The sequence below is a fragment of the Pelecanus crispus genome, chromosome 2 (assembly GCF_030463565.1).
Source record: "Pelecanus crispus isolate bPelCri1 chromosome 2, bPelCri1.pri, whole genome shotgun sequence".
NCBI lineage: Eukaryota > Metazoa > Chordata > Aves > Pelecaniformes > Pelecanidae > Pelecanus > Pelecanus crispus.
In genome coordinates, this window is record NC_134644.1 from 21,290,258 (window position 1) to 21,316,885 (window position 26,628).

The window sequence follows — 26,628 nt, forward strand, 5'->3', positions numbered from 1 at the left end:
CACTCTTCTACCAGTAAACATGGCTCTTTTTATGTCACTTGCAGTTGATGAGCTTCCAGCTTACATATAAATTGAAAGGATCATGCACTTTATTTAATGTCATCCCACTTGTATTAGCAGATTCATAAAGTTCTTAGATATGCTGATCTTTGCCAAGAACCAGAATTTTAAAATACCTTTTTTTTTTTTTTCCTGGTGTCCAATCCTGATGTTATAGAACCAGGAGATGTTTGTTTCATGAAAATTTATATCTTTAGGGCTGGAGTGAACCTTAAGACATCTAGTTGTGTTTCCTCCTGTTAAACAAGTTCAGGTATTTCAGTGACCTGTGCTTTAATTAGATGCTGAATATACCTAATTTTGGTGAGGACACAGCAGCATTGCTACCAAGAAGGGTTCTTAGTATCTTTTAATTATTCTCTGACTCTTTCTAACTATTCTCGGACTTCTCTGAATAAGAAACATCTTATTCATCAAATACACGTTATGTCTTTCCTGATCAAAGAAAACTGAAATAGAAATTATTCTTCAAAACACCTCTCATTAAAGAAAGCCACGGGTAGGAAGTTCATTAGTTAATTTGGGCTTCTGATACTATTTGACGACTGCGTAGGGAGTAATTATTCTCTGACTTTAAATGAGGACACTTACAGTCTAACTTTATTGTTGGTTTTGTGTCCTTTTCACGGGACAGCTCGTTTTATCTGTGTTTTATGGAATTGCCATTTTTATCTGTGATCTTTGACCCTTTGTGATCATGAAAAGGCTTCAGTATTTCAGTGAAGGCAACCAATACATGCTGCCATTTAAAAGAGGTGACAATAACGTCTTTAGAATGTAGACATCCGTGGAAGATTTTCCTTTTTTATAAGCTAGTCAAAAAAAGAAAAAATGTGAATAAATGTTTCAGAAGTGCCTAAATCACTGAGGGAGTAACTTTTGGTTAGAAGTCAATAACTTTTACCTAAAATTATCAATGGTTAGTGTAGGATATCCAACCAATTTGTTTCCTTATACCCAATAGGTAACAATTTTTAATTTCTTTCTTGTGCAGGTAGATTTTCAGACTACTGTATTGCTAGCAGAGTTTTACTTTAAATCTGGTATTTGTGCTGTTGTAACCAACAACAGCAATCATAGATGCTGGTAATCTGCTACTCCTGTAGTTTTGAGGGGAGATCACCAAAGAATTCTTCCCCAAAACTTCTTCTAAATACAAACCAGGATGTTGTAATTTGTTACTTTGTAATTCTTTGGTGGGTTTACTGTGGCTGGCTGCCAGGTGCCCACCCAGCCACTCTCTCGCTCCCTCTCCTCAACAGGACTGGAGGAGAAAATAAAATGTAAAAGCTCGTAGGTCGAGGTAAAGGCATGGAAATCCAGTAATCATTACTGTCACAGGCAGAAGAGACTTGACTTGGGGACAATTAGTTTATTGCTAGTTAAAATAGAGTTGGATGGGGAGAAAAACACCTTCCTCCCACTCCCCTTGAAGTTGAAGGCTCAACTTCAGTCCTTCCTTCCCAATTCCTCTACCTCCTCCCTGCTCCCAGTGGTGCAGAGGGGATGAGGTGTAGGGGGGTTGGTCAGTCTGTAACAGTTCCTCACTGCTGCTCCTGCCTTCTCACACTTTTCCCTGCTCCAGCATGGGTGCTTCACAGGCTGCAGTCCTTCAGGATAAACCTGCTCCAGTGTGGGTCCTCCACAGGTCATGGTTCCTTCAGAGCCTGTTAGAGCTGGCTGGAGCCGGCTGTCCGACACAGGGCAGCCCCTCACTGCCTTCCAGCCAGGCCACCCCGGCTATCAAAATCTTGCCACAGACACCTGATAAAAAATTCTTACTTTTCCTATCATATTTCTGAAGATTTTTACAATGAAATACTGAAGTGTTTTCATTCTTGTTACCTCCTGTTTTGCCATGTGATGTAGCTTTAACCAGGTGATCGATCATATCAATGACTAGCATTTAATAAGTCATTACTTTAGAGCAATTTCAGCTTTATTGACAAGAAAATATTTTTATTAACGTAATTTAGAGATGTTTTTTGAGGTGTTCTTGTTCTGCAAAACCTGAATATTACTGCTCAACATTGCTTTCCCCTACAGATTCTTTATGAAGAACTGGAGCACTTTCAAAGAAAGTATTAAAAAACCGCACTTGGCTCTGAATTCTTGAAGTAGGAATAAATAATGAGTAGGAAAGGGGAGAAAAGATCAGCTCTGAACGGCTTTTTGTAATTTGGGGATTTACATGAAAAAAGATGGAAAATAGACATAAAGAAAATCTGTAGAAATTACTCAAGGGTTGGAAATGGTAGCTACTGGTACTTGGAGAGTGACCTTTTAACTTAGCGGGTGCCTTCATGGGAGAAAATATTGAAGGGCCACTGAGTCTGGGAGGAAGACACAGAAGGGCCAATGGCTAGAAGTGAAAGCCAGAGATGTTGGAATGAATGTAGTATAATAGCAATCATCTTGTGAGTATATAGCTCATCCAGTGCTTCATTTTTAAGTCGCTGTTTGCCACCTTTTCTCTCAGGTGACTGATTACTACTGTTTTTCGAGTATCTGCAACTTTCTGAATATAGTCGTAACTTTAAAAAATTGTCTTATTGCTTCATGTAGCTTGTTCTTATTATATTTACTTCTCATCCTCCTCCCCTGCTTTTTGTCTGTCTGTTGGAACTCAAATTTGTCAGTCTTAAGATATGGCTTATTGTAAGTCTGGGAGTAGCCTGGCAGCACCATGTAATACTGCCAAAGGTGCCGGTGGGAGAACCTGTTGCTCACTCAGGCTTCCTGCTGAGGTTAAGTAAACAATATATAGATAGGTACATATAGATGCACAGTTTAGGATCGAGAAAGCTGAATAATAATTCCTTTTTGACCTGTATTAGCTGTGGAAAGTACTTGTAAATAAAGATTTTAGTTGATGTTTTTGAATAGATAGCAACTGCGCTTGCTTTCCCAAAAACATAGGGGAGCTGTTATACTGACATTATACAGTTACGGACATATTTGCATTTTGAGTTCTAACATGCTTAAACTCTGAAAGTAAACTTAGGGGTTTTTTGTTTTGTTTTGTTTTTAATGTTTAAAAATCATCTGTTGACATGCAGTTAGGATGGGCTAACAGACTGCTTGAAGTTTAAAAAAAAATTGTCAAAATTGTGAGTAATCGATACGGTAGCCAGTCGAAGAATCTCAAATATACCCATTTTACAGGAATTAAGTTATTCTTGTCTCAGACTAAAAAATGAAATCCAAAATAAGGTAAGTCCAAGAACAAAAAATTATTACTTTTTTTTTTTTTCAAAGAAAACAGATGTAGAAACCCTGTCAAGGATTTTGTTGAAGTAGTGTATGATCAAAATATAAAATAGTTCCAAGACGACGCTCGGGCTAAAAGTCCTTTTCACCCATGTTTACTACAAAGGAGTTTAGGGAGTTTTTGAGATCATGTGTTGAAGGCAAGCGGGGAGGGAGTGTTTTAGATTGAAGCATTCATCTGAAGTTGATAAATAAAAAATTGCTTGGAACAACGGTATTCACCATTAGTTGACTTAAAAAGAACTCTAGTATTAAATCCATTTAATACCGCTGTTAATATTTTAGCAATTACTTAAATGAGCCTTGAAATGAGAGATGGAAACAGGATACCAATTTCTAAGCTTCATTGAGGATTCTGGGAAGTACAGACTGGTTAGCATGAATTCCATACTGGGTAATTTTTTGAAATTATGAAATGAATGATACTATTAGATGTGCCAATTTTAAAATAATAGTAAAAAGTCAGCATGAATTTAAAGAAAAGTTATGCCTTATTATTAGAGCTTTACAGTGTACTTGGATTTTATAAAGCTTTTGACAGGTTCTGTCAGCAAGACTTCTTATAGAAGCAGAGTAATGATAAGATGAAAGGGAAGATCTTTAGAGTAATGCTTAGTTAAAGAACAGGAAACATACATTTTTGTTATTGCAAAATGTCACTAGAGGAGTTTCATATATATCTGCAAGGATTTGTTCAGTACTGGAAATGGTCTGTAGTGTGGAGAATTGCAAGGGGTGATGCAGAATTGTTGAGGGCAGCACTAATTGGAATGTCTGTGAAATCCCCGTTCTGAAACAGGCAAGGTCTAGAAAAATCTCTCCTGAGGAGTCCCGTCTTTTCCTATGGACTCTCCTATGCAGAAAAATTGTCTTCAACTGTGTGTTTAGATATTAAAGAAGCCACACTGCTTACTGATAGTGTGTTTTGGGGTTTGGTTTTTTTTTTTTTTTTTGTTGGGTGGGGTTTTTTTGCTTTCTCCCTCCTGTATTATGTATAGAGCCATAGAACAGGGCAGAAATATATTGAACAGAGAAATGAAAAGGCAGTAGGGTATGGTGAGAAGTGAGAAACTGAATGCATGTAGAAAGCCAGCTTAAAATGTTAAGAGCAAAAATGGGATGTGGAGAGTGGACAACTTCATTGTTGGGTTTGTAACAGAAATGGATTCAACTTCATGCCTAGGAAATCCCTAATCCGGGTTGGGGGCAGCTGTGAGGGGAAGAATCTGTCCTAGAACATTTGCTGCTGCACGTGGTAGACCTGATACTGAGGCAGATGAAACTTCATGCTTCTCTTAGGTTCTCGCTCTTCTCTAAGAGCTGTTGTCTACTTACGTTATGTATATTGTTTAATATTTTAATGCTTTTAATGCTGAAGGCATTCCTGTGTGAGCAATAGTGTAAACAAAAATGATTATGGTTAGGTTATTATCTTGACAAGCTTATGATATAAGTGAAGATAATTAGTTATATCTTCATATTTGCATGTAGTTGCTTTGAAAAATTGTAAAATTAATCTCTAATGTTCTTTCAGGCCTATGTAATATATTGTTTAAGATTAAATTATTTAAGTTACTGGGACCAGAGGATATGCAACCAAGAGTTCAAAGAAAATTTAAGGATTAAATAATTCAATTAACTGTTTATTTTCTTGGGTGCATGAGGACTGAAATGGCAAATGTGTCATTCTGTTTATTGTTGTCAGTGGAATTCAGGGACCTTTACAGGCCTGTACATCTGACATCTTTTTAGGGAAAACTATCAAAAACTGAAATAAAGAATGGAATTAGTGAGTACCAGGTAAATAGGACCCGCATGGAGTCCTGAACATTGCTTCTAAAGGGAAGTCCTGCCTTAAACCCTCTGGACTTCTTTGACAGATTAACAAATACGCAGGGAGAAGGTGATCTGATTGATGAAGTCCGCTTGATTTTCCAGAAGGATTTAACAAGGCTTGTAGGCTTTTAAGGAAAGAAAGCAGTCATGGGATAAGAGGAAGGATATTTTCCCAGATAAATAATTAGTTAAAAGATGGGAAATGGAGGGTGGAAATAAATAGCTCTTTCAGTAGAGCAAGGTTAGCAGTGGAGTTCATCTGGGTTTCTGCTGACAGTTGTGCTGCTTAGTGCATTCATGCAGTATAATGAACATGATAATATGGTAAAAAGGTGAGCTTTGAGGTGTGGGAATTTATCAATGATAGTATTACTTGGAATAATGAAGATGAGAATAGACACTGAAAAATCACAGAGTGATCTTAGGAGTCTGACTGCTTGGGCAATAAAGTGGCAGAAAAACTTCCCAGTATGTAAATATGAAGGTATGCAGATGTTGATGTAGTGGATGACTGTCCTAACTTCGTGCACAAGATGATGAGCTCTGAGCTGGCAGTGATCCTTGAGGAATGAGATCTTAGAAGTTACCAGTGCTGGCTTCATTGAAAACATCAGCTCAGTGTCATTCAAAAAAAATAATGTAAATATTAGAAATTGTTAAGAAAGGAGTAGAGAGCAGAACAGAATAATCCTTTTTCCACTGTATAAACTTATGATTTCCTGCTGTGTGCAGTTTGGTACCTCATTGCAAAGAGGTTGGTTATAATGGAATTGCAGGTGGTTTAGAAAAAGGCATCATGGGCAGTATTATGCATAAAATGGCTTTTACATGAGAAACCAACTGACTAGACTAGGACTGTTTAGCCAGGAAGAGACAACTTACAGGGGAATACTATAGAGGGATATTTTGAACAAAGTTGTAAGTGAAATGGAAGTCAGTAGGCATAGACTATTTGCTGGTTCTTCAAAGCCAAGAGCTAGGCGTCATTAAAGCTAGCAGGAGCCAGGTTCAGAACAGATGAAATAAGGTGGTTCCTTGTATAATGGATAGCAGATGTGTGCAACTCCTCCTGAAGATGATGTTGCAGATCCAGAAAGTTTACATAGTTTCAGGGGAGACTGGAAAAAACATTGAAAGAGAGATTCATTGAGGGTTACTAAATAGATAAAATATATCAGCCTAGAGAAATTCCTTGGGCTGAAAATAATTGGAGTTAAGGAAAATATTAGGGGAAATATAGGTAACCTATATGTTTGCCTTACTCTTAGTATCTGTATATGGCCTCTGTTTTTTCAAAGCAGAGTGGGACCGGAAAGGATGACTGATATAGTCCTCCTTGTTATCACAATGTACGTAGTAAAGTTTTCTGCAGCTGCACTTCCTGAACACAAATGATGAGCTTACTGGCCTACCTTGACCATTGGTCTGAAACAGTATAGCTGTCATGGTTTTGTTGGCTCAATTAATAAAAATTATACCGGTGGAAATGGAATTTGAGTTACGGCTTTGAAGGAGCGAAGGGTTATGTGAACATGTTGTGGCTTTGCATATGAGTTCAGATCATTAATACCCTTTAGCAGATCTTTAGAGCTTCCCAAGAGATCTTTAGAACTGTAGCAGATCCTTAGTGTTCAGCCACAGCTGGATCACAATGCCAGATGTGTATTAGACTTGATAAAACAAGACTGACTTCAGACTTCTTGTAGGTAAAGCAAGAAATTGTAAGAACATGGAAGAATAAGGTAAGTAAAATAAGACATTATGGACAAGAAATTAAATCAGGAATACTTTTACATTCTGTTCTTATTGTTACTGGATAGAAACACCACCTTCTTGTAGGTTAAATGTATCCTGAATTGCAAAACTGTCTAGGGTTTTACGAGAACCCTTGTTCTACAAACGTTTGCACAGATATTTTTAAACAGAAGCTGCCTCGTGGTTTATTTGCAAGATCATGGACTAGACATGCTCAGATCAGTGAATCACCAAAATTAGATGAAGCATAGCACAAAGCCCTAGCCAGATTGAAAACATTATCCAAACTTCCATACAACAGTGATTTTAATTGAATCTACAGTATATTGATGACAGGAAGAAATGGTCTAACACTAAAATGTAATCTAAAAAAATCCAATTATCTCATATTGTTGAGTCAATATAAATAACTTTTAAAGTTTCTTCATAAACTCTCAAATACTAGCCACTTCCCAATTTTATCAAAAAAAAGGGTATATAATTTTATACTTACTAATGTTAACAGGTCTAAACAAGTCAGACTATTTTCTTGAAAATAAAATGCTTTATTGTCTAAAAATTAGTAATTGAAAATAGAGTTGCTCCTATTTTAAAAAAAAAAAAAAAATCCTAATCGTGTAAAACTCTTGTCATGCTGAAAGAGGTGGTATGGAATTGCTGAGTGCAGATACACATGTAAGAGTGATGATAAACAATAAACCACATTCGTATTTCTTTTTTGTAGAAGGTGCATAGTGGTTTGGGTGAACTAATCCTTCAATATTGCCAGCTATGTATGATAAACCATGTTAAAGGATTATTATTTATGGGAATGCTATTAATTTTTTATATCTACGCTTGTAGTTTATTTTCATTTTAAAGACTGTAGACCATAACTCTGTACTTTTAATTTTGTATTCAGCATGGGGAGTTAATCCCAGAACGGGGCTTTTTTGATGCAAAATCTGAATGCTTGTGTAGTAACAACAGCTGTCCCCTCACCATGTGGTGTCTTCCATTGCTTTACTGTAGAGATGAATTTTGGCCCAGTGTTTCAGTAATATTGGACACACATGGTTTTAGGTGACAAAGCAGTATGTTTATGCATTCATTTGACTCTCGCAGTTACAGTTGGCTACAGATTAGAACAGGGAGAATACATTCACACCATGACCACCCTCATAGCTGCTTGTAGTAGTTGGGTCACAGTAGGCGCTGTTGCATCTAAAGACACAATTAACTGTTGCTGAGGAATTGCAAATTCACAAAAGCTCTTTACAGCTTTAGCAGTTGAGAGTGGATTTTCTAAAAGCTTTTTCAAAGATTTTCCAAATTTATAAATGTTTTAGATCTTCATATTCTAAAATTACTGTCAGCTTGAAATAAGATTAACAAGTTGATATTTTAATGTAGCTAATGAATTCTTGTGCTGTGAATTAACTATGTAATTAACTACAGATCTACAGTAGTTTTGTCTGTTATTTAGGAAGATAACCTTATGACTTCTGTAATATATACAAATGGTTAGTAAAGTTTTGAGCACATGGGAAAATCAAAGCTTACCCAAAAAGTCTGAAAATAAAACTTACCAGAAAGCTTGTGATGCATGTACATCACTGAAAAGATCATCTTGATTTCCCTGTGTAATTGCTTGGATATGCTTTGGATGTGGTAAGCGAGAATAGCTGTGAATTTACTTAAAAAAAGAACCAAACAAACAACAAAAAAACCCCAAACACAAAAAAAAACCCGGAACAACAACAAAAAAAACCCCAAAACAGCAAAAACACCCCACAAAGTTTTAATGCAAATTAACTAGAAAATTACAGTAAACTGCATATTAAGGCTAATTTTGAGGTATGAAATTTGACTAATCTTCAGTCAAAAGCCTTTTTAAAGAATTCGTTATTTAAATTACAGTGATGAAAATTTTTGTAAGTAGAACATCAAGTACCCCAAATCTTCCCTTCTAAAAATCTCTGAGAAATATTTTAGTATAAAATATATATATGGAGTATAATGTCATAAATAAATATATGGTGTGTATTAACTTGTTTAATACAATACAAGTAATAAGGTTATTGTGCAAGGTTGAGATTTTCTACGTATTTATCATTTCTGTAGGCCAGAGAGTAATTGTATGATAATGCATGTAATGTATGTGCGAGATCTCTCACATACACGTTATTTAAGCGTCTTGCGTTTGAATCATCATAGATAATTCATTTTATACTTGTATTAAAAACTATTCGAATATGAATGTCTAAGGCTTTCAGCATTGAATAAAGGACTACATGGATCCAAACTAGGACGATTGATGAAATCCTTGCTACTATTGACTATTATTTACTGTCTTTTAAGTGGCAGGTTGTATTTATGCCAATTTATCTGCTTCAGGGAACACTCTTGATAGCAGAACAAAGTGAATAAAAGTAGTTTGCTTTGCAAATGAATGCAAATGGCGGAGCCTTTCGGGAAGCCCTTTAACAGGAGCAATGCACTTTGATTATGAGTGAAGCTGCCATTTGGACATGGTGAAAAGAGCACGCTTGAACCATTGATTGGGGGAGACAGTAAAAAGTCAGGAAGGGCCCCGTTAAGCTTGCGGTGCGGCAGGCGGATGTCAGTGTGGTTAGAGCACAGTGGGAGAATGACAGGCAGGATTAGTGTCAGGGAGAAGCTTTGCTGTAGTTGTGGAGATGGTCCCTGGGGTCAGTCACCTCTGACTGTTGTTCTGTGCTGATGGCTCTGTAATGCAAACTGCTTGATATGTGCCTGTTCATTATCGGAAATGGTGATTAGAAGAGGTATGTCATAAAGAATTCCTTACAAATAAATAAAATGGCAAACTACTGATGGTAACAAAGATGCGGCTCTGCAGTCGCTGCTGAAGACGCTGCAAATGTCGAAGAGGGGTACTGCGTCTTGCCTTCCGAGGCAAGTGCGATTTCATGCCTTAAACTGCTATAATTTTGTGTTCCTTGCTTTGTTCGCTTTTATTTGGCTGTTACGAAGATAGTTATTTTTAACAGATTGTCTTATGTAGTTAGAGCAAAACAAAACATTTTTATAGCTTTTGGTTACTGGGTGGTGGAAGCGTCCGGTCTGGTTTTGTGGCATCAGTGTGTTTTGGGGGGGAGGGGAGTTGTTTAATAGTCTTAATGGAATCTTGTTAGAATCAACAGATTTCATTCCTGAATCATCCCAGAATGATAAAACATAGGATGACTACAGTGACAAAAAGCTAAAATTACTGTTCTATTTAGAGGCTTTTTCAAAATGTGAAAATGAGGATATTTTCTTTGTGCTGAAAAATCTTACATGTGCAATTAAATAAATGTCTAAAACCTTGCATCTTAAACTGTGATTTAATCTTTAATAAAAGTATTGTTGCTTTTTATCTTTATGGCATTTTATAGTGTTATGTACATTGTATAAGTGTTGATGGAAATTAAATGTGTTAGTGTGTACAATATACAAAATGCATTTTTTTTTTGTGAAGGATTTTTAATATCTTGCTGTTGGTCTGTTTTTATGTGTTTTCAGCAACAGCACAGGGAGATGGCACCCAGATACTTGAAACTATTAATTTTTTTTTTTACACAATTTGATTAATTCGTTTGAAGGGTTTTTTCAGTATATTACCTCACAAAAATATGTCCAATATTGCAGTGTAATGAATGTTTTACAAATGTTTTACAGGCACCTGAATGGACAGAGGAGGACCTCAGCCAGCTGACAAGAAGTATGGTTAAGTTCCCAGGGGGGACCCCAGGTCGATGGGAAAAGATTGCTCACGAATTGGGTCGATCAGTGGCAGATGTGAGTTCACTCAGATTTGCATTGTATAGAGAGTGACAAACCAGAACAAGACAGGCAGTGTAGAAGGCAGACGTATATGGGGGCCGACATTGTCTTTTGAGAGAGGCTACAATCCTTTTAGGACCTGGAAGTGAACCATTAACTAACTATGCAAGAAGCAGATGTCAGCCAGTCTCTCCCTCCACAATTAACAGCTGTAACTGATCAGCTGGATGGGGGATTCTGGTGCTTACAGACTTGAGATACTGTAACCCAATAACAGAAAAACAATGCGTTTCGGGTTTTGTAGCAACCTCCTTTCACTGCAAGCAAATGTTTGTGTGACTTGGTTAAAGATTACATTTCTGTTTCAAGCCAGTCCTTAAAAAATGTAGATGAGCTAATAGTGTTTAGACAGATGGTTTCCATTAATTAAACTGAAATATCTTTACAAACTTTAAAACGAGTTATACATATGATACTATTTTGGTCCCTTTTTCTGGATTATAGCATGGTTAATAGTGATACTGTATGAAATGATTAATATCCTTGTTAATTCATATTTTATACTATTGTACCAGATATCAAAGAAAGCTTGTACTTACGGATTTTAAGTGTTATGATCTTAAAACCCTTAGGGGCTAGGCTGTAAAAGACTTTTCCTTTTCAAGCAATACATCACTAGAACATGATGTAGTGTCTGCTGAGGACCATTTGAAAGCCCTTTCAGCTGACCCTATTTTATAGGCTCTGGAGAGGTTAATGAGAATAATGTTTAAATCTGTTGATGTACATTTTTGAGATTAGATGTTCTTTATTTATTATATTTCAGGAATTATCTTAAATAATGGAAAACAAAGCCCCTGGCTAGAGTGAAATGTAACCTATTATAGCCTTCTGGGCAATTTGCGTACTTCTTAAGTGTTTTTTTTTCCCTGCTGATATAATCACAAAAAGATATTTTTAGAAGTTATTTTTAAAGATTTAGTGCATCTATACAGTTCTGTTACATATACTAGAGAACAAGCCATTTGCATTCTTATCGTTTTAGAGCAACACTTATTATTTGCAAATAAGTGGATGTAAGCAAGAAGTTACTAACCTGCTATGCAAATGAAATTAAGTCTTTTTTGTTTATTCTGTTTAGTGTTGTTTTTCTTAATCCTGAAGTATTCATACTACTGAAGCGGAGTGACTTTATTAAAAAGATGCTACATTTTACTAGGCAGATATTAACAGCAAAAATATTTCATGTGGCTTGGTAGTATGCAGTGTGCATGGGAGAGCTCTTTTGAGATTGCTTTGGAAAAACTGATTAATTTGCTTGATAGTGACAATACAACTGCGTGGAACAATTCCACATATACCCATCACAAAACTACCTTAAGGCTGCCTTTTGCACCTATTTTTTGCTCTGTTCATTGACGCAGGTGTAAAAACATTCTTTATTAAGAATCCTTTGCATGATATATTTGGCTACCATACTTGCACACATCCACTACTGGAAAGAAAAAACAAAGCTCACTTGCTTCTTCCATTAGGTGAGGAGTCTTGAGCAACATACTCTCCAGTGAATTGGAAAGAGAAATCAAAGAAAGGTGTATGTTCCAAAAGCTGTCATTTTTTTGTGTGAAAAAAGGAATTTCCAGGCATTTTTATGTGTGGAGAAAGGTCTGAGTGTAATCCTTTTTACTTCAAGTGACCTCCAACTATATGATTAATGTAAGTGTTCTCCACACAAGTTTTTACTTCTCTAAAAATTTGCAACTGCTGATAACGCTAGGTCAGCTTTCCTGACAAGACTACTTATTAGAGTTTCTGCTACTTTTCTTACGCATTGCACAGAGTTACAGCAATTAGGTTTTAAGAGGAAACGCTTAAACAAAAGCTTCCTGGAAACTTCTCTGGATCTCAAACTGTTACTGCACCAGTATCAGAAATGTTGAAACTGGGAACTACTTCAGATATATCCATTCAGCTATTGACCAAGATGTACAGCTTATCCTTTATATTTGTTGAAGGTGAGGAATAGCATCTAAATTTACAGCAAAGATTCTTATTTTGCTTGGGCATCACCACAGTTCAATAAGAAATGCTACGCTAAAGCTGCAGGAAAAACTTCTGGTTTTGTTAAACTTTGTGCACAGAAAAAGAGGTGTTTGCATGTGCAGGCAGTGTTTGCTGCCCAAACAACTGTTCCCAGTGGGAGACATGCAGGGAAGTAAGTTTTGGTGTATGAGGTGCTGTTTTGAACTAGCTTGTGTAGCAGAGTTTGGGAATCCCTTGCTTACAGCTAATTTAACACTAGTCAAGCCAGAGAGAGTTTGAAGTGTGTATTGGGCAAATGCACTAGAAGTTAAAAAATAAAAACATTCAAGGGCAAATTTGAATTTGTTTTTCTGACATTTTCGGTGACACAGGAAATACTTTTTAAAAACTTGAGACCACTTTCTGCTTGTTTCTTCTCCTGTAAAGTATCAAGAGCAGTAAGGCTTGGTTTTGCTTTCACAGTTAAAGAACTATAGTAGAAAGGATTGACAAGGTACAGTGTGCTTGCTTCCATGTGATCTTAAGCATTCAAACCCTTTTTAATAGTAGCTTAGCTAAATAGGTGTTAATAAAAACAGCTCAAAGTAATCCACTCCAAAATGATCTCTCCATTGTTGCTTCTGTCTCAAAGCTTTCTTCCACAGGGAAAAAAAAAAGCTAGAAAAATATTTCAATACTTTTTCAAAAATAAGTTGAAACCATTCATATATACCAGAAGAGTATCAGTGAAATTCACTCCCTCTAAGTACCCCAAAGAAATTCCATTTTAAATTGTCTTAAACGCCTTCCTTTTTTTAAAAAGTAAATTCCTACATCAAACTATATTAGTTTTCACTGGCAGTTCTTAAGCAGGATGAAGTGACTTGAGGAGAGTGTTCTTGGCTTTTGTGAACTTTTCAGCTTCGTGGTGGTGTTTTAACTTAGTTTTGTGGGTTTATTTGCTTTGGACATGTTTTTATATATTTCTGAATTTTCCTCCTACCGTTATGTTAATGAATTTTGGAACAGTATGAAGCAAAGTTTCTAATGCTTGGGGCTTTAATACTGCTTTTTCTCATACAAAGAAGGCCCCAAAAGTGTGTGTGTCTGACTCATTTCCAGAGAGATTTGTTCAGCTTGGAAAACTCTTCCTTGATTTTGCTAAACATGACTTTGATGCCTCAGAACCTGGTAAGCACATGTAAATCTTACAAAGCTAAGAGGAACTGAAAGTATATTGGAAGATGAGTAGAATTCAAAAAGGTCAGGACAAATTGGAAAAATAAGATGCAAAAAATAGGCTGAAATTAAACAGACAATATATGCAAGGACACACAGCGAGGTGGTGATCAGGTTCACAAATAAAAGATGCCAAACAACTGGCTAGGGGTAGCTCTTAAAAAGCAGGAGGAACATGGGGAATAAGCAGAGATAATGAGCTAGGTACAAATCAACAAATAGTGACTTGTTGTGAAAAAGGCAAGCATCTTAATGAGAACATAAACACAGGAGGATGGTAAACCTGCATCTACATCCTTAGTTTGTGTCTAGTTTTCGGTATTGCACTTAAACGTGATTCAATATAGAGTCCAGATGAGAATAAAGAGAATAATAGGTCTCTAAAGTGTGACCTACAAGGAGAGATTGTGAGGGAATTCATGTTGTTGAACTGAAAGAAAATATGAACCGAGGAGGTAAGTATTCAACTACATAAAAAGAAAACTGTAAAGAGGAAGGGGCTTGTGCACTGTATTAGTTTTATAAGGCAAGAAGTAATTACCTCAAATTTTATCACAGACTGCAGAGTTAGACATTAAGGGGCAAAGAATTACAATGGAGATGATAAAGCAGTGGAATAAGCTGCTGTGGAGTCTCCATATTTGCAGGCCTTTCAGAACAGGTTACACAAACATCTGCAAGAAACAACGTCAATGTAGTGATTCTGCCTGAGGTTAGGTCCTTCGCTTCATATGGTCTGTGATTAGACTAGCAAGTGCAAGCTATGGAGGAGGAAAGGGGGAGGAAACAAAACCTTCCCTACAATTGGAAGCATGTGTGAACTCATTTTAAAAAATGTAAAATTAAAGCCAGATAGTCACCATACTTGGTTAATACTCACTGCGTATACCTTAGCTTGACTGTTCTTAAATTCAGTAATTCCTAACAAAGTAATCTTTCAGATGTTTCTTTTTCTTTTCTACTACTATTCAAATTGGTGTTTTGTAGACATTTATGTTTGGTAAATGTTATTTCCCAAAATACTGCTGAAATAAGGATTACTATAAGGCCCATTATATGGGTATGTCTACCAGATTCCCTGTCCAAAGAGGTACATCCACACGATGTGATGCAGGCCATGGGGAAGGTGCCAGCCAAAATCCAATAATTAAGCAGTTCTGTCCATACTGTAATGCCCCTGCACTCATTCAGCTCTACTGTTTCTATTTATGATACCAGCATAAATATCTTTGCAACATATTCCTATGCTTTTCAGCTCTGAGCTCGGTTAAGCTTGCAACCATGGTGCAGACATACTGTAAGAAGGCTTATTACTTTAACTTTTGTCATGTTAAATATAGGATATGTTTGTCTTGTCTCTCTTCAGGAAGACATCTTTAACAGCCAATGAATAATCAACCCAAAATAGATAAGGCTAAGTTGTGCTCATTTTATCAGTATGCTTAATTGTTTAAATTGCTAATTGTCATTTTAACATGTGCATATTGAGAACTTGGCAATCTTTTCCCATAAAGATGTTTTTCAGCTGGCTTACTATAATGAAATCTTACTGCTTTCACAACTGAAAGCTTCTATAGCTTTTTAAGTCATTTTTATTGCAATTGGCTGGTGTTATAAATTAGATTTTCAAGTATTTTGATTATGAAAGGGAAATGGAGTTCAGTTAACTCTAATCAGGGTTCCTGCCTGCTGACCTGGTTACCTGTACCACTGCTCTCTGTCATCCTCCAAACATCTGTTCTTTGACCCATTTTCCTTGCTGAATTTGTTGCTCCAGGCTTAGTTCTCATTCCTGTCCTCCAATACTTAAGGAAATAATTGACCTTTTAAAACAAAATAAAAAAGTTATGTTTGAATTTCCTAAGCGCTGTGAACACCCTGTAACACAGTATAAATAATGAATGGAATGGAGTTTCAAGACTACTATTTCTGCAAAAATTACATTGTTTGATTTGACAAATGCTAAGCCTTAAGAAGGTTTCTAATGATTGTTAGCTTTTGCTGAATTCAGAAATTGAGAAAAAGCACTTAGATGTGAAATTATCAAAGTATATTGTACTTGACAATGCCTACCCTTATAGATAAAAAGTTTAAAAAAAAAAAATTTGCTGAAAGGCATAAATTAATTTCAGTAACTACAAAGGACATTCAAATTGTAAAAATAACAGAGGAAGTAAAAGCTGTCTGGCATGCCAAACAGACTTTAATGTGATTATTAGGTACAGGTTTTTTAAATTAAAGGCAAAGAGATCTCAGATTTCATACTTGTGAAGTAATATCATTCACTTGTCTTACAGGATTTAAACTGATTCTGTTTGCTCCTGCAGTCACTAATCTCATGCATTTGTATTGCAAAAACAGACTGATCGGGATTTGCTGCTTGTATAGAAAAACACTAAGGTAGACAGCAAAACAATAGACAGGTGGATATATTTGAGCAGACTTTCTGAATTACCATGAAACCCAAAAGCATAAGGTTTGGGGGGTACTTATTTTGTGGTATCTCTTGTATGTCCAAGCAACAGTTTCAGCCTTTAAGTCTGACTGCATGAGTTCATACTTATTGTACTTTATATGCTATTCTAAAATAAATTTCTTTTTTGACAAATGCAAGCTCATTACCTTGCCAGCAAGAAAACATCTATATGACAAATGATCCATATGTAAAAGTTCATGAATTTATTAGGTTTTTTGCTTCTGGAGATTGTTTTCCTAAGTCTATTTTACATTTCACTTTGTATACTATGTCTATGTTAACTCAGTTACTGTGTTCCCTAGTTGTGGATATTCTGAAACATTCACCCTTAGCAGCTTGCATATATTTATGTAATCAATAGTTCTTCCAGTTGCTTATTGAAGTATAAAGACCTAGCTCTGGATCCAGGTCCAAAAGAGGTTATGAATATCCAAGATGGGATTTAGATCGTATGTAGGTCATGTAGATCCCTCAATCTGAGAGGGAAATCTTTGAAACACCTGTCTAATCCCACAGACACACCAGAATGTCTCTGTTGATCCTTGGAGGGGAGGACAAGGTGGTTGCTGTTTGCAATTCCCTCACTGCACAAAGTTTTCTTCTGTGCAGCCCTACAGTTTTTGCAGAATTGGGCAGCACAATGCATCTTATACTCAAATGCAAACCGGATTGATTTCCTTCTCGTAAAGCATGACCAGAGCATTCATCTCACTTAAAGGAGAAAGATTTTTTTTTTTTACAGAAGACAGTGGGACACCAACTTTTAATTCAAATTAGATGGTTTGCGGGGTGGTCAAGCCAGTGCTGCTGCAACTTTCTAGAGTGGCTTGAATTAACGTAATGTCCCACATACATCCTGGTGAGCTGGGTTCGAATTCCATTGCAGAATTCAACTCTTCTGACTCTCAAGAAAGTTAATGCATTTTGCATGAACAGTCACGAAATAAGATGTCCAAGTACTTGTTGCAATGGGCATTTGAGCCAAACTCCTCTCTTACATGAGTGCCCATAGTATTAAGCTAAAGACTCTCAAACACAGATTGTAACTGCCCCCCCCCCCCCCCAAAAAAAAAAACAACAATATGAAGTCTCCAATCGTGACAGTTCTAGTTGCTGAGTTCTTCCCCTTTGTGTGTCCTGAAAAAAGGAGTAATTCTTTTGCTGCTTTAAATTAACGATTTGGGCACTTAAATTGGAGAGAGGCTAGTGTTCTACATCTGGTGATTTAGGCCAAGTTTGCCTTTTTTGCAGGCCACATCTTAAACTGCCTCATAATTAAACTCACAGTTGTTTTGGGGATTTCTGTTGAGGTAGCTACCTCTTCTCCATCTGCTGTGGCAAAGTTCAGAATCACACACAGCTTCAAAGTCCATAATCATAAGAAAACTCTACTGTTGCCGGCTGCAACTGGTTAGTCTAAGCAAATTCAGTTAAATTCATAGTATGTTTCTTAGTTCTTTCAAGAATAAAAGCACATTGTCCTTAAAATACTCATTTGCTATGTTAGCATTAAACTCAATGTGTAATTTACACAGTGGGTAAAGACTAGTTATGTTACATACTTTTGAGAAAATTGGTAACAATCTACTAAGCAAACTGTTACAAGCAGTGCCAAAACAAAGGTGCATCTTCTAATTTGAAATATTTAATTTCAAGAGATGTCGTAAGTTGGAAATAAGAATACTTGCAAAAAATGGAGAATGATTTGGCTTGATGCTTCAGTATTTGAAGTTTCACCAATCTGTTAAAACTGGAAGACAATTTTAGCAGTCTTTTTAGTGTATGTAAGGGAAGGCACTTTATAAAGCAACAACTTTTGAGTATGTCACATGAAAATAAAGGAATGGGTCATTATTGTTGTCTGACTTGGGACAAACAGTTCTTGATATAGTTGGTTGCTATGAAAAAGCTATTTAGGTCTAGGTTGGAAGAACAACTCAGCATAGCAAGTAGTATTTTGGTTGTAAGGGGAGAACTTCAAATTTGGCAATTTATTCTATGCTGTTCTGGAAGGTTAGATCTGCAAAAAACCTCTTACTTTGTCAGAGCCAGGAAGGCATTAAAATCCTTCTGTGACTGGCTTTCCTTTATGAGAAAAACGTGATTTTAACTCAGATTAGCCCCAAAGATAGAAGAAATTCCTTATTGCTGCATATTAGGCTCAGCTACTCACAGGCTGTCTCCACATTGTATTCTTCTGTAATTCCACAGATCTTGGCACTTTTACATGACGTAACTGACAGAGAGCATGCAGGAAGATAACATTGGGTGAACAGAACACTGCTACTGGGACAGCAAATTTCTGATAGCTGATGCTGAGAAACTGTGGCAGCTTTAGTAGATATTTAGAGAACTTCTGCTCTGGAAGATGCTAAGAATAGTAAACAATTTTATCAGGACCTCCAGTTTTCAGCAGCACAATAGCCTGTCATCCTTCCTTGCAAGAAGGTTATAGATGTTTGGGAAACCAAGCGACATGGGTTATCTGTTCCTCTACAAAAAAAACCCCACATTATTTTCTCAGACTGTTGTCAGAACCCAAGAGGTTTGTACTTCTGTAATAATCTGGTGCAATCCTAATCAAAATAGTGTCCTATTTAGAGAAGGAAGGTAGATTGCTGTCTTCTGGCAATCTTCTGTAGGCAACAAATTGACGAAGGCTTCAAAGTCCCATTGGCATGTGCCCTGTGAAGCTAGGCTGGTCATGGTGCTGGAGGGGTCAGCTGAAGTGATGGGCTGGTAGCTTCTGCTGTGGAAATGGGGAATTGTTCTTCATCTTCTGCAAAAGGGCTCTTTCTTTCTGTTTGGCATTGGTAGGATCACTGTACTTGACTTTACACGGTTTTCCCTCTAGGTCTGCCATAATTCTGTGCTTTTTTTTAATGCCTGCCTTCCCTGCAGGATGAAAAGTAGCCTCTCATTCATGTGATAGCAAAATTTGCTTTTGCCTGTGCTACTGAGAGTCTTTTAAGCTGACTCTGAATAATATTTTTTTTTCTCCTGTATACCTCTGAAGCATTGATTGTGCCATCTGAAAGAGGTGGCAGGTGTCCAGGGTAACAAGAGATTTAACATCTGGATGGTCACGATGAGGAATGTTTTTACTGCTAGGTGTCTTGTTGAGTAGCAACTAGTCTTGTGATCTGGACTAATTGTCAGTGGTACAGGAGGAAACCAGCTCTGTCTGGCTTTCATTGCATAAAATCTTCCCACTAATCCCACTTGCTTTCAATAAAATCTTTTTGTAGCTGAAGAGCTATTGAAACTGAATTCAGAAGGGAGTTCTCAGAAGCAAACCGTTCCTGTGGCTTCTTTCTGTAGGTCCCATAGTAAGGTGGTTTGATTTCTACTTCAGCGATTTGATTGCTTGCGTCCAACTTTTTTTTTTTTCTTTTTGTCATCTTTCTCTGTCTAAGAAAATCTGTTTCACTGTGCATGTAACTATCTGACTTTATTTGTGACTTCTGTTATCCCTGTAGACTACAGGGACGCCTAGGTTATTTGGGCATAAAACCAGCAACGTTTAAAGTTGATTGCTATAAAATAATGCAGTGTGTCTGTTCAGCAGTACAAATACTTGCAGGAATATGTCATCTGCCCTCTTCTGTTTTAAATCAATTTCACAGTCTTGATCCTTATTGTTTAAGGTGTCCTCAGACCCAGGATTTCTTAAGGGCTGGCTAATACTCTGGTGAAAGCTTTTGTCAATAACAGCAGACCTTTAGTACAACTTTTCACAGTAATGATAAAATTCATAATTTAATATACATGAAAACTATGTTTTTAAAGCATTATGCAGGAACGATCAGAAATAATAACTAGAATAACAGTATTTCCAAGTATGTTATCTGTTACCTAATGAAAGAGTAATAATATAAGCAAGCTATGATAAGAAATTGAGTAGAGAAAGCAATGGAGCAACTTACATTGCATAACTTCATGTTGTTGGTTTTTTTTTTTTTTTTTAAAAAATCACTGTTAAGAACTATCTAGTAGATAACACTACTCACCACTGAAGAGGAAATTTAAATTGATATTAAGGATGTCAGAAAGTGGAGGTGCCAGTGGAGGAACTGGCATCAGAAGAGACTGCAAATTCGAGTGGCAAGAGCAATGATTAAACTCAAACAGATCAAATTGAAATACAATTTCATATGTTCCATAGGTTGGATTCCTAATAATCCTTAGTAGTTTAATACTGACATGTTACTATTCTTGCCCTGTGTCAGCATCTTTAATGGCAATACCAGTTGAAGCTGATGGACAATCTTAAGTCTAAATAAATGATACCTGAACTCTTAAGTGAAGAGAGCTGGAGTAAACATGAACTTTACATAGCACATGGAAAAGGACTTGCAAAATCATCTGTATGAATAAGAACGCTGACAAAAAAAAAAAAAAAAAGAGAGAATAATAGACAAATAATCTTCTTATGTAACCTGTGAATGATGATAGTAAAGCTGTGAGTAAGAAGCTTGATGAGTTGTCAAACTTATGTCAACTGAAGGTGCTTGTTCAGTGTTTGTAGATTTTCAGTATCTAAACCATACACACAGTTGTTATTTCCAGCTTACCTGGTGAATGTTCAAATTGAAAGCCCATCAAAATATTGACAGAAATCATAATGCCTTCAAAAGAGAAAGTTTTGGAAATATTTGATGGATTAACTTACTACAAATGCTACATCTAGGTTCACCAAGTTGTTAGGGCTGAAGTTACCCAAAAAAAGATAACGTAACGCAAAACTGTTACTTCTGGACTTTTTGCATATAGGGGGAAATGTGAAATGCCATTAGGATCTAGAAATAAACCAAAATCCTTCACTGTTCTAGTGGAGAGGGCTGGTTTAGATTCTAGTTCAATTAGATGTAATACGCAGCAAAATTTATATCTATCACGGGATACCTGCATTAACCTAATTTGGGAGCATCTGTCTTGTAAAGGAAACCTGAATCCAGCATATTGATTTGCACCGCTTCCAATGCAAAGTTTATGTTGCATCCGTAGTCTCAGTTTGAAAGATAAACCAGTAATTCCCAACCTCCAAAACCACCAGAGGTTCAACACAGAGAAAAGCAAGCCATTGGCATTGGGGTAGCAACTCGGTATACCTGTCTTCGTCATTGCTTGCAGCTTATTCTGCTCTATTTGGTTCAGGGAATCTCTTCTCTCTTTTTCCTCTCTTGGCCTTATGAGTAGGCTGTAAATCTTTGAAAGAAGTACTTAAAAAATAGCAAATTGGTTTAGAAACACTTTACTGGAATACATGAATCTATGTTCATGTATATCTTCATTCAAGATAATGCCATGTCATATTTGCAATGAATCCACTGCATCATTGCAGTAAGCTCTAAAGGATCAGCTACTTCTTTGCATGACGAGCTCTTCTCACTCTTTTCAAAATAATCTATTACAATCCAGTTTATGTAATGTAATTTCTATTGAAGAGATGCATAGCGGGACACCACTAAGGATCCATTCTGTTGAGCAGTCAAGAATGGATTCCACTCCACTCAGCCTTTAAAAAGCATTGGCCCTACAGAGACACTCTGCTAATAATGAAAATGGAACATGAACATTTTGATTTGGATTATTTTAGACTATAAACTCTTCAAGGAAGGCAGTTTCTGTTAGTGGATCATATCTTTCAAGGAGGATCCATCCTGTTGGTTCAAAATCAGGATTGTGCAGATCACAGGCAGAACTGTTAGTGCTAGTTAAAATTATCTGTTCATTGTAGTATTCTGGGATTTTTCTCTTTGAACAATTAAAACTTTCTCATACTGCAGCAGTAGAAACGGGAGTTTTCTGTGCCAAGTGTCTACCTCTGGATAAAGGTTTTGGTTAATTAGAGTTGGGATTTTTTTGTTCATGGAGTTTTCATTTAAACTTAATCATCCCAGAAAATGAGGTTTAATTTGTAGGGAAAATAAGACTACTGCCTTGTTAAGTCTTGCTGTCATTTTGTTAAGGAGATCCAGCACTTGCCTGTTTTTAAAGCAATGTCCTGCAATTTCATAGGCAGAAATGTGGGTGGGAGGAACCAACAGGCTAGACTAGGAGCAGATGGTACCGAAGTATTTTAACTATTGAACTACTCACGAATCCTGTAATGGAACAAAAATCCTGCATCTCTATATTTTCTTCTTCTTCCAGAAAATAGCTGCAGAACCCCCTGGCAGGTTTGCTCTCTAGGGCTGCTCTGCGTAGAGGATACTAGTCTGTTATTGTTCATGTTAGTTAAAACAGCAGAGGTCTATGCTGTGGCTCTCAAGGTCTAAATGAGTCATATCGTGGGTAAATATGATCCCACATGGAGAAATTTCTGACGTTGTAGGTGATGTATCTTTTATTTTTTGCTCTGGGCAGCACACTACCAAGTGCCTTACATTAAACGGATGTTAACATCTGAGGTCCCAGGCTCAAATGGCAGGAAATGCAGGTTACCCATTCCAGGTAGTATAGGTTCTGATTGAGTGTGGTGCCTGTTTACATTTTAAGTTTTATTTGATATGGGTGGCTCAGACTGCTTGATTTCAATTTCTAGCTTTTTCACAAAGACCTCATACTCAAAAAAACTGAAATTGAAATCTGGTATTCATAAAACATTTTCAGTAATTAAAAAGTATGTACATTTCCCTGAGTACAACATTTTAAAATGCTTGTACTTGGTACAAGGTACATGGTACTTGAATTTTGGACTCTAGATCATTTGATACAACACAGATGTGAAGTGATTAAAAGGATCTTAATTTTTAATGAAGCCCGTCATCTTTGTTATCTGTAGTGTGGTCTAGAAATTTGGGATGCGGAAGCTCCTCGTTCTGGGTGGAAAGAAAACCTGTTTGTTTCCTTACTTAAGTAAAAATGAAAATGCTAAATCTGGTGTTACTTTTCTCCCAGGTCACAGATTTCAGTATACATGGAGAGGCGGATGCAGGCAGCTCTCCGCCCTTTGGATTCTCATGTAATAAACTTTTTTCCTGAAATATCAGGACTTAGGAGGTGTCTTTGATCTTTGGCAGTCAGACAGTTGCATTTTATTTTGGGACTGAATGCCTGTCCATTAGCGTGCTTCGTCATCTGGACCTATGTGGATTATTTTGTTCTTTTCTTCAGTATTGAGAAACTAATATCTAGAAGATAACTCATTTGTTTCCTTTCCCCCCTCTCCTTGTGGTATTTTTAGGTTAGAGAATTAGGGTTTAACAATGAAAGAAAATAAAATTTGCATATTGACTGTGATGTATTATGGTGATAGTAATAGAAATGTGTAGCATTGCTTACATTATTTTAATAAGCTAAGAACATTTTAGAAAAGACAATGTCTATAACGTTACTTTTTGTCAGTTTGGGATCCATATATGAAAAAAGCCAGCAGAAGAACATCAGCCTCGCCATATTTAATAAATGTTCCGTGGTGGTATTTTGCAGTAAGCTGCTAATGAATTCTTCAATAGCCCCAATAGTGTAATTTTTTAATAGTCCTTTTTTTGTTGTTGTTTTTATGCAGGTTACGATGAAAGCCAAACAACTGAAGGATTCTGTTACATATACACCAGGTGTGTGCTACTAGATCCTCGCTGATGCTTCTAAAAAGCACTGTATTTGGATTATAGCTATGTAAATACAGTGCATTTTGTACCTTTCAGGGTATGCTTTGCAGGAAGACTTTTGCAAGCTTGCTGTATGTACTTTGAGCAAAGAGGAGAGCTGATGGGTATTCTGAGGGAATAGTTCCCTTTAGCTACATCCTCCTAGGCTTTGTTACTCAGTTTATTGTGGGTTTTGTTCATTTGTTCACCCTGTTATGTTTGTTTATATCAGTGTGGTAATTTACTAGTACTTCACATATACCAGATAAGCTCATAATTGGCAAAGTTCATTGCTTCATAACAAATACCCTGATTTCTTGATAAGCTTTTTCCTTAACCTTTTAATCCAGAAGAGCTTTTTCTCCTCTCTGCACTATTCCGGGTACCTTTTATTTGCAGGCAGTTCCCTGCTTGTTTGTGGTTTGTTTTATTTTTTTAGAAGTGTAACAACAACATGTCTAACAGGTATCATTAGGCTCTCTGAGCTTAAAACGCTGGCCCAGAATTCCAAGAATGTCAAAGTCAACGTGAATTTACCAGACCACATAATCACCCAGCGAGAAAGGGAGGAGGAAGAGGAAGAGGAGGAGGGGAACTACGATCATATCCCAGAGCAGATGGATGTCCAAATAGATCAAAAGGAGACCATTGCAAGTGAAACTAGACACCGCAAACGAAAAATTATCAAAGCTCCCGAAATGACTCTGCCAGCAACGAAAGAGGTACCAGAAGAGAAGGGCAGAGGAAGACGCCAGAAAGATTTTGATAACACAGAGCAAGAGGAAGAGAGTGACGGCGAGAGCAGAAGAAGAGAAAAAAGCCGTGCCCCAGAAGAACTGTGGACTCAAAATCAACAGAAACTTCTTGAAATGGCCTTGCAGCAGTATCCAAAGGGAACAGCGGATCGCTGGGATAAAATAGCAAAATGTGTTCCTGGAAAAAGCAAGGTATGCTTAGTTTTGTTTGAACTATAGTATAAATTGAGGGGAAACATATTTTCTACCAATTTATGGTTACCTTAAGAACTGAGGCTCCACGTAGAAAGGCGAGGTCTTTACTTAGCCTATCAGTCCAGACATAATCGACCTAAAGAGCATTACTGTCATGTTTGTTGCTTTTATTTAAAATATACTTTCATTGAATTCAGTTTGTTTGATCTATTACAGAAAATGTTGAAATACCACCTGTTTCATTTAAAATTCCTACCTCTCCTCTGCCTTTCAGATCTTCAATTGCAGGACAAATTAGATTTTAAAACAAATTTTGATTCAAAATTAGTAACCAAATGTTGATGAGCTGCTTTGCTTACACTTTTACAACACCTTTCTCAACCCATCTCAATGAACAAACAAAAAAAGTAATCCATCTGCAAGTGTTAAATGCTCAATAATCTATCTAATGTTCTTTTTGTAAGTATAATCTTTTTAAAATAGCGTTTGTTGTCATCGATATAGTTGGTCTGTGTTAGATTCTATAATAATCGTGATAGATTAGCGTGCTTGCTTCAATCACTGTAGCTGCAGAAAATCCTAATTTTATTTGTGCCAAAACCAGCGTAAGAGAGCAGGAAACGGAGTGTTTCTCTGACTGAAGCTGTTGAGCAGGATCCGGTGTCAGTAGGTGCTATGTTAGTGACTATAAAGGCTTGCCTTTAACAAGGTAACCTACCTGCAGTGTGGCTCCAACCAGAATAACTGTTCTGAAATAGGTATTAAACACAACTATTTAATAACTGCTTTTACAGTCATTCAAGAAATACTGGTAACTGTTTTCTTGGGGTTGCGTGCTCTTTAAGGAGAGGAGTTACCCATTAAACAAAAATTGAAAGTTCATTTTTCTAATCTGCTCTGCACTAAATGTAGATTCTCCTTCTGAAATTCAGTGTGTAACTTCAAAACAAAACAAAAAAACCCCACAAAACACCAAAAACAAAAAAACCACAAACCCAAAAATGAAACCACCACACAGCCCCCAGAACCTAGCTCTTCTTCTAGAATGAGGAAGCATGTATAGAGTTAAAGCAATACTAAAATATCAAACTTTTAATTAACACTTTTGTTTTTCCTTTTAGGAGGAGTGTATAGCAAGATACAAGTTGCTTGTTGAACTGGTACAAAAGAAAAAAATGGCTAAAAGCTGAATGTTCTGAGCAGGAGAGATTTAGTTCATCTTTGTCAAAATGGGGTTTTAAATCTCATATGCAGGAAACTGCATTTTTGTACCTCAGTATTTCTATACATCATGTGCCTTAGTAAAAGAAAATATCAATAAATCTTATACCATCCTACCTACCTATTTTGTGTGTTGAAGAATGAGGGTGTATTTTTGTGTTGGAGAGTTGCATATGCAGATGTGTGATAACAATGTCTTAAAAATCAGTGAGCCTTCAGGAAAAGCCACACTGATAATTGCATGCTCGAACTGGTAGGTTTACAGCTAATGAATATACAGAATGTAAAGAATTTCAAATGTTGTTTTGAAAATGAGAATTGATCTGAAACTGTTAAGCAAGGATGAGAGTAATAGAACACTGCATTTAAGTGTGGGTTTTTTTCTTTCTTGCAGCTATAAATAGAAGACAATATGCTT

At 36.6% G+C, this 26,628-nt stretch overlaps 1 protein-coding gene across 1 annotated transcript in view; it reads left to right on the top strand.

Moving 5' to 3' along the window:
- The window catches only part of DNAJC1 (DnaJ heat shock protein family (Hsp40) member C1), a 111,150-nt gene extending 84,971 nt beyond the window's left edge, over positions 1-26,179 (top strand). The window contains exons 9-12 of the mRNA XM_075705952.1: positions 10,603-10,722; positions 23,958-24,006; positions 24,505-24,986; positions 26,111-26,179. Coding sequence (XP_075562067.1) covers positions 10,603-10,722; positions 23,958-24,006; positions 24,505-24,986; positions 26,111-26,179 — 720 coding nt within the window. The remainder of the gene's footprint in view (positions 1-10,602; positions 10,723-23,957; positions 24,007-24,504; positions 24,987-26,110) is intronic.
- The last annotated feature ends 449 nt before the right edge of the window (positions 26,180-26,628 follow it).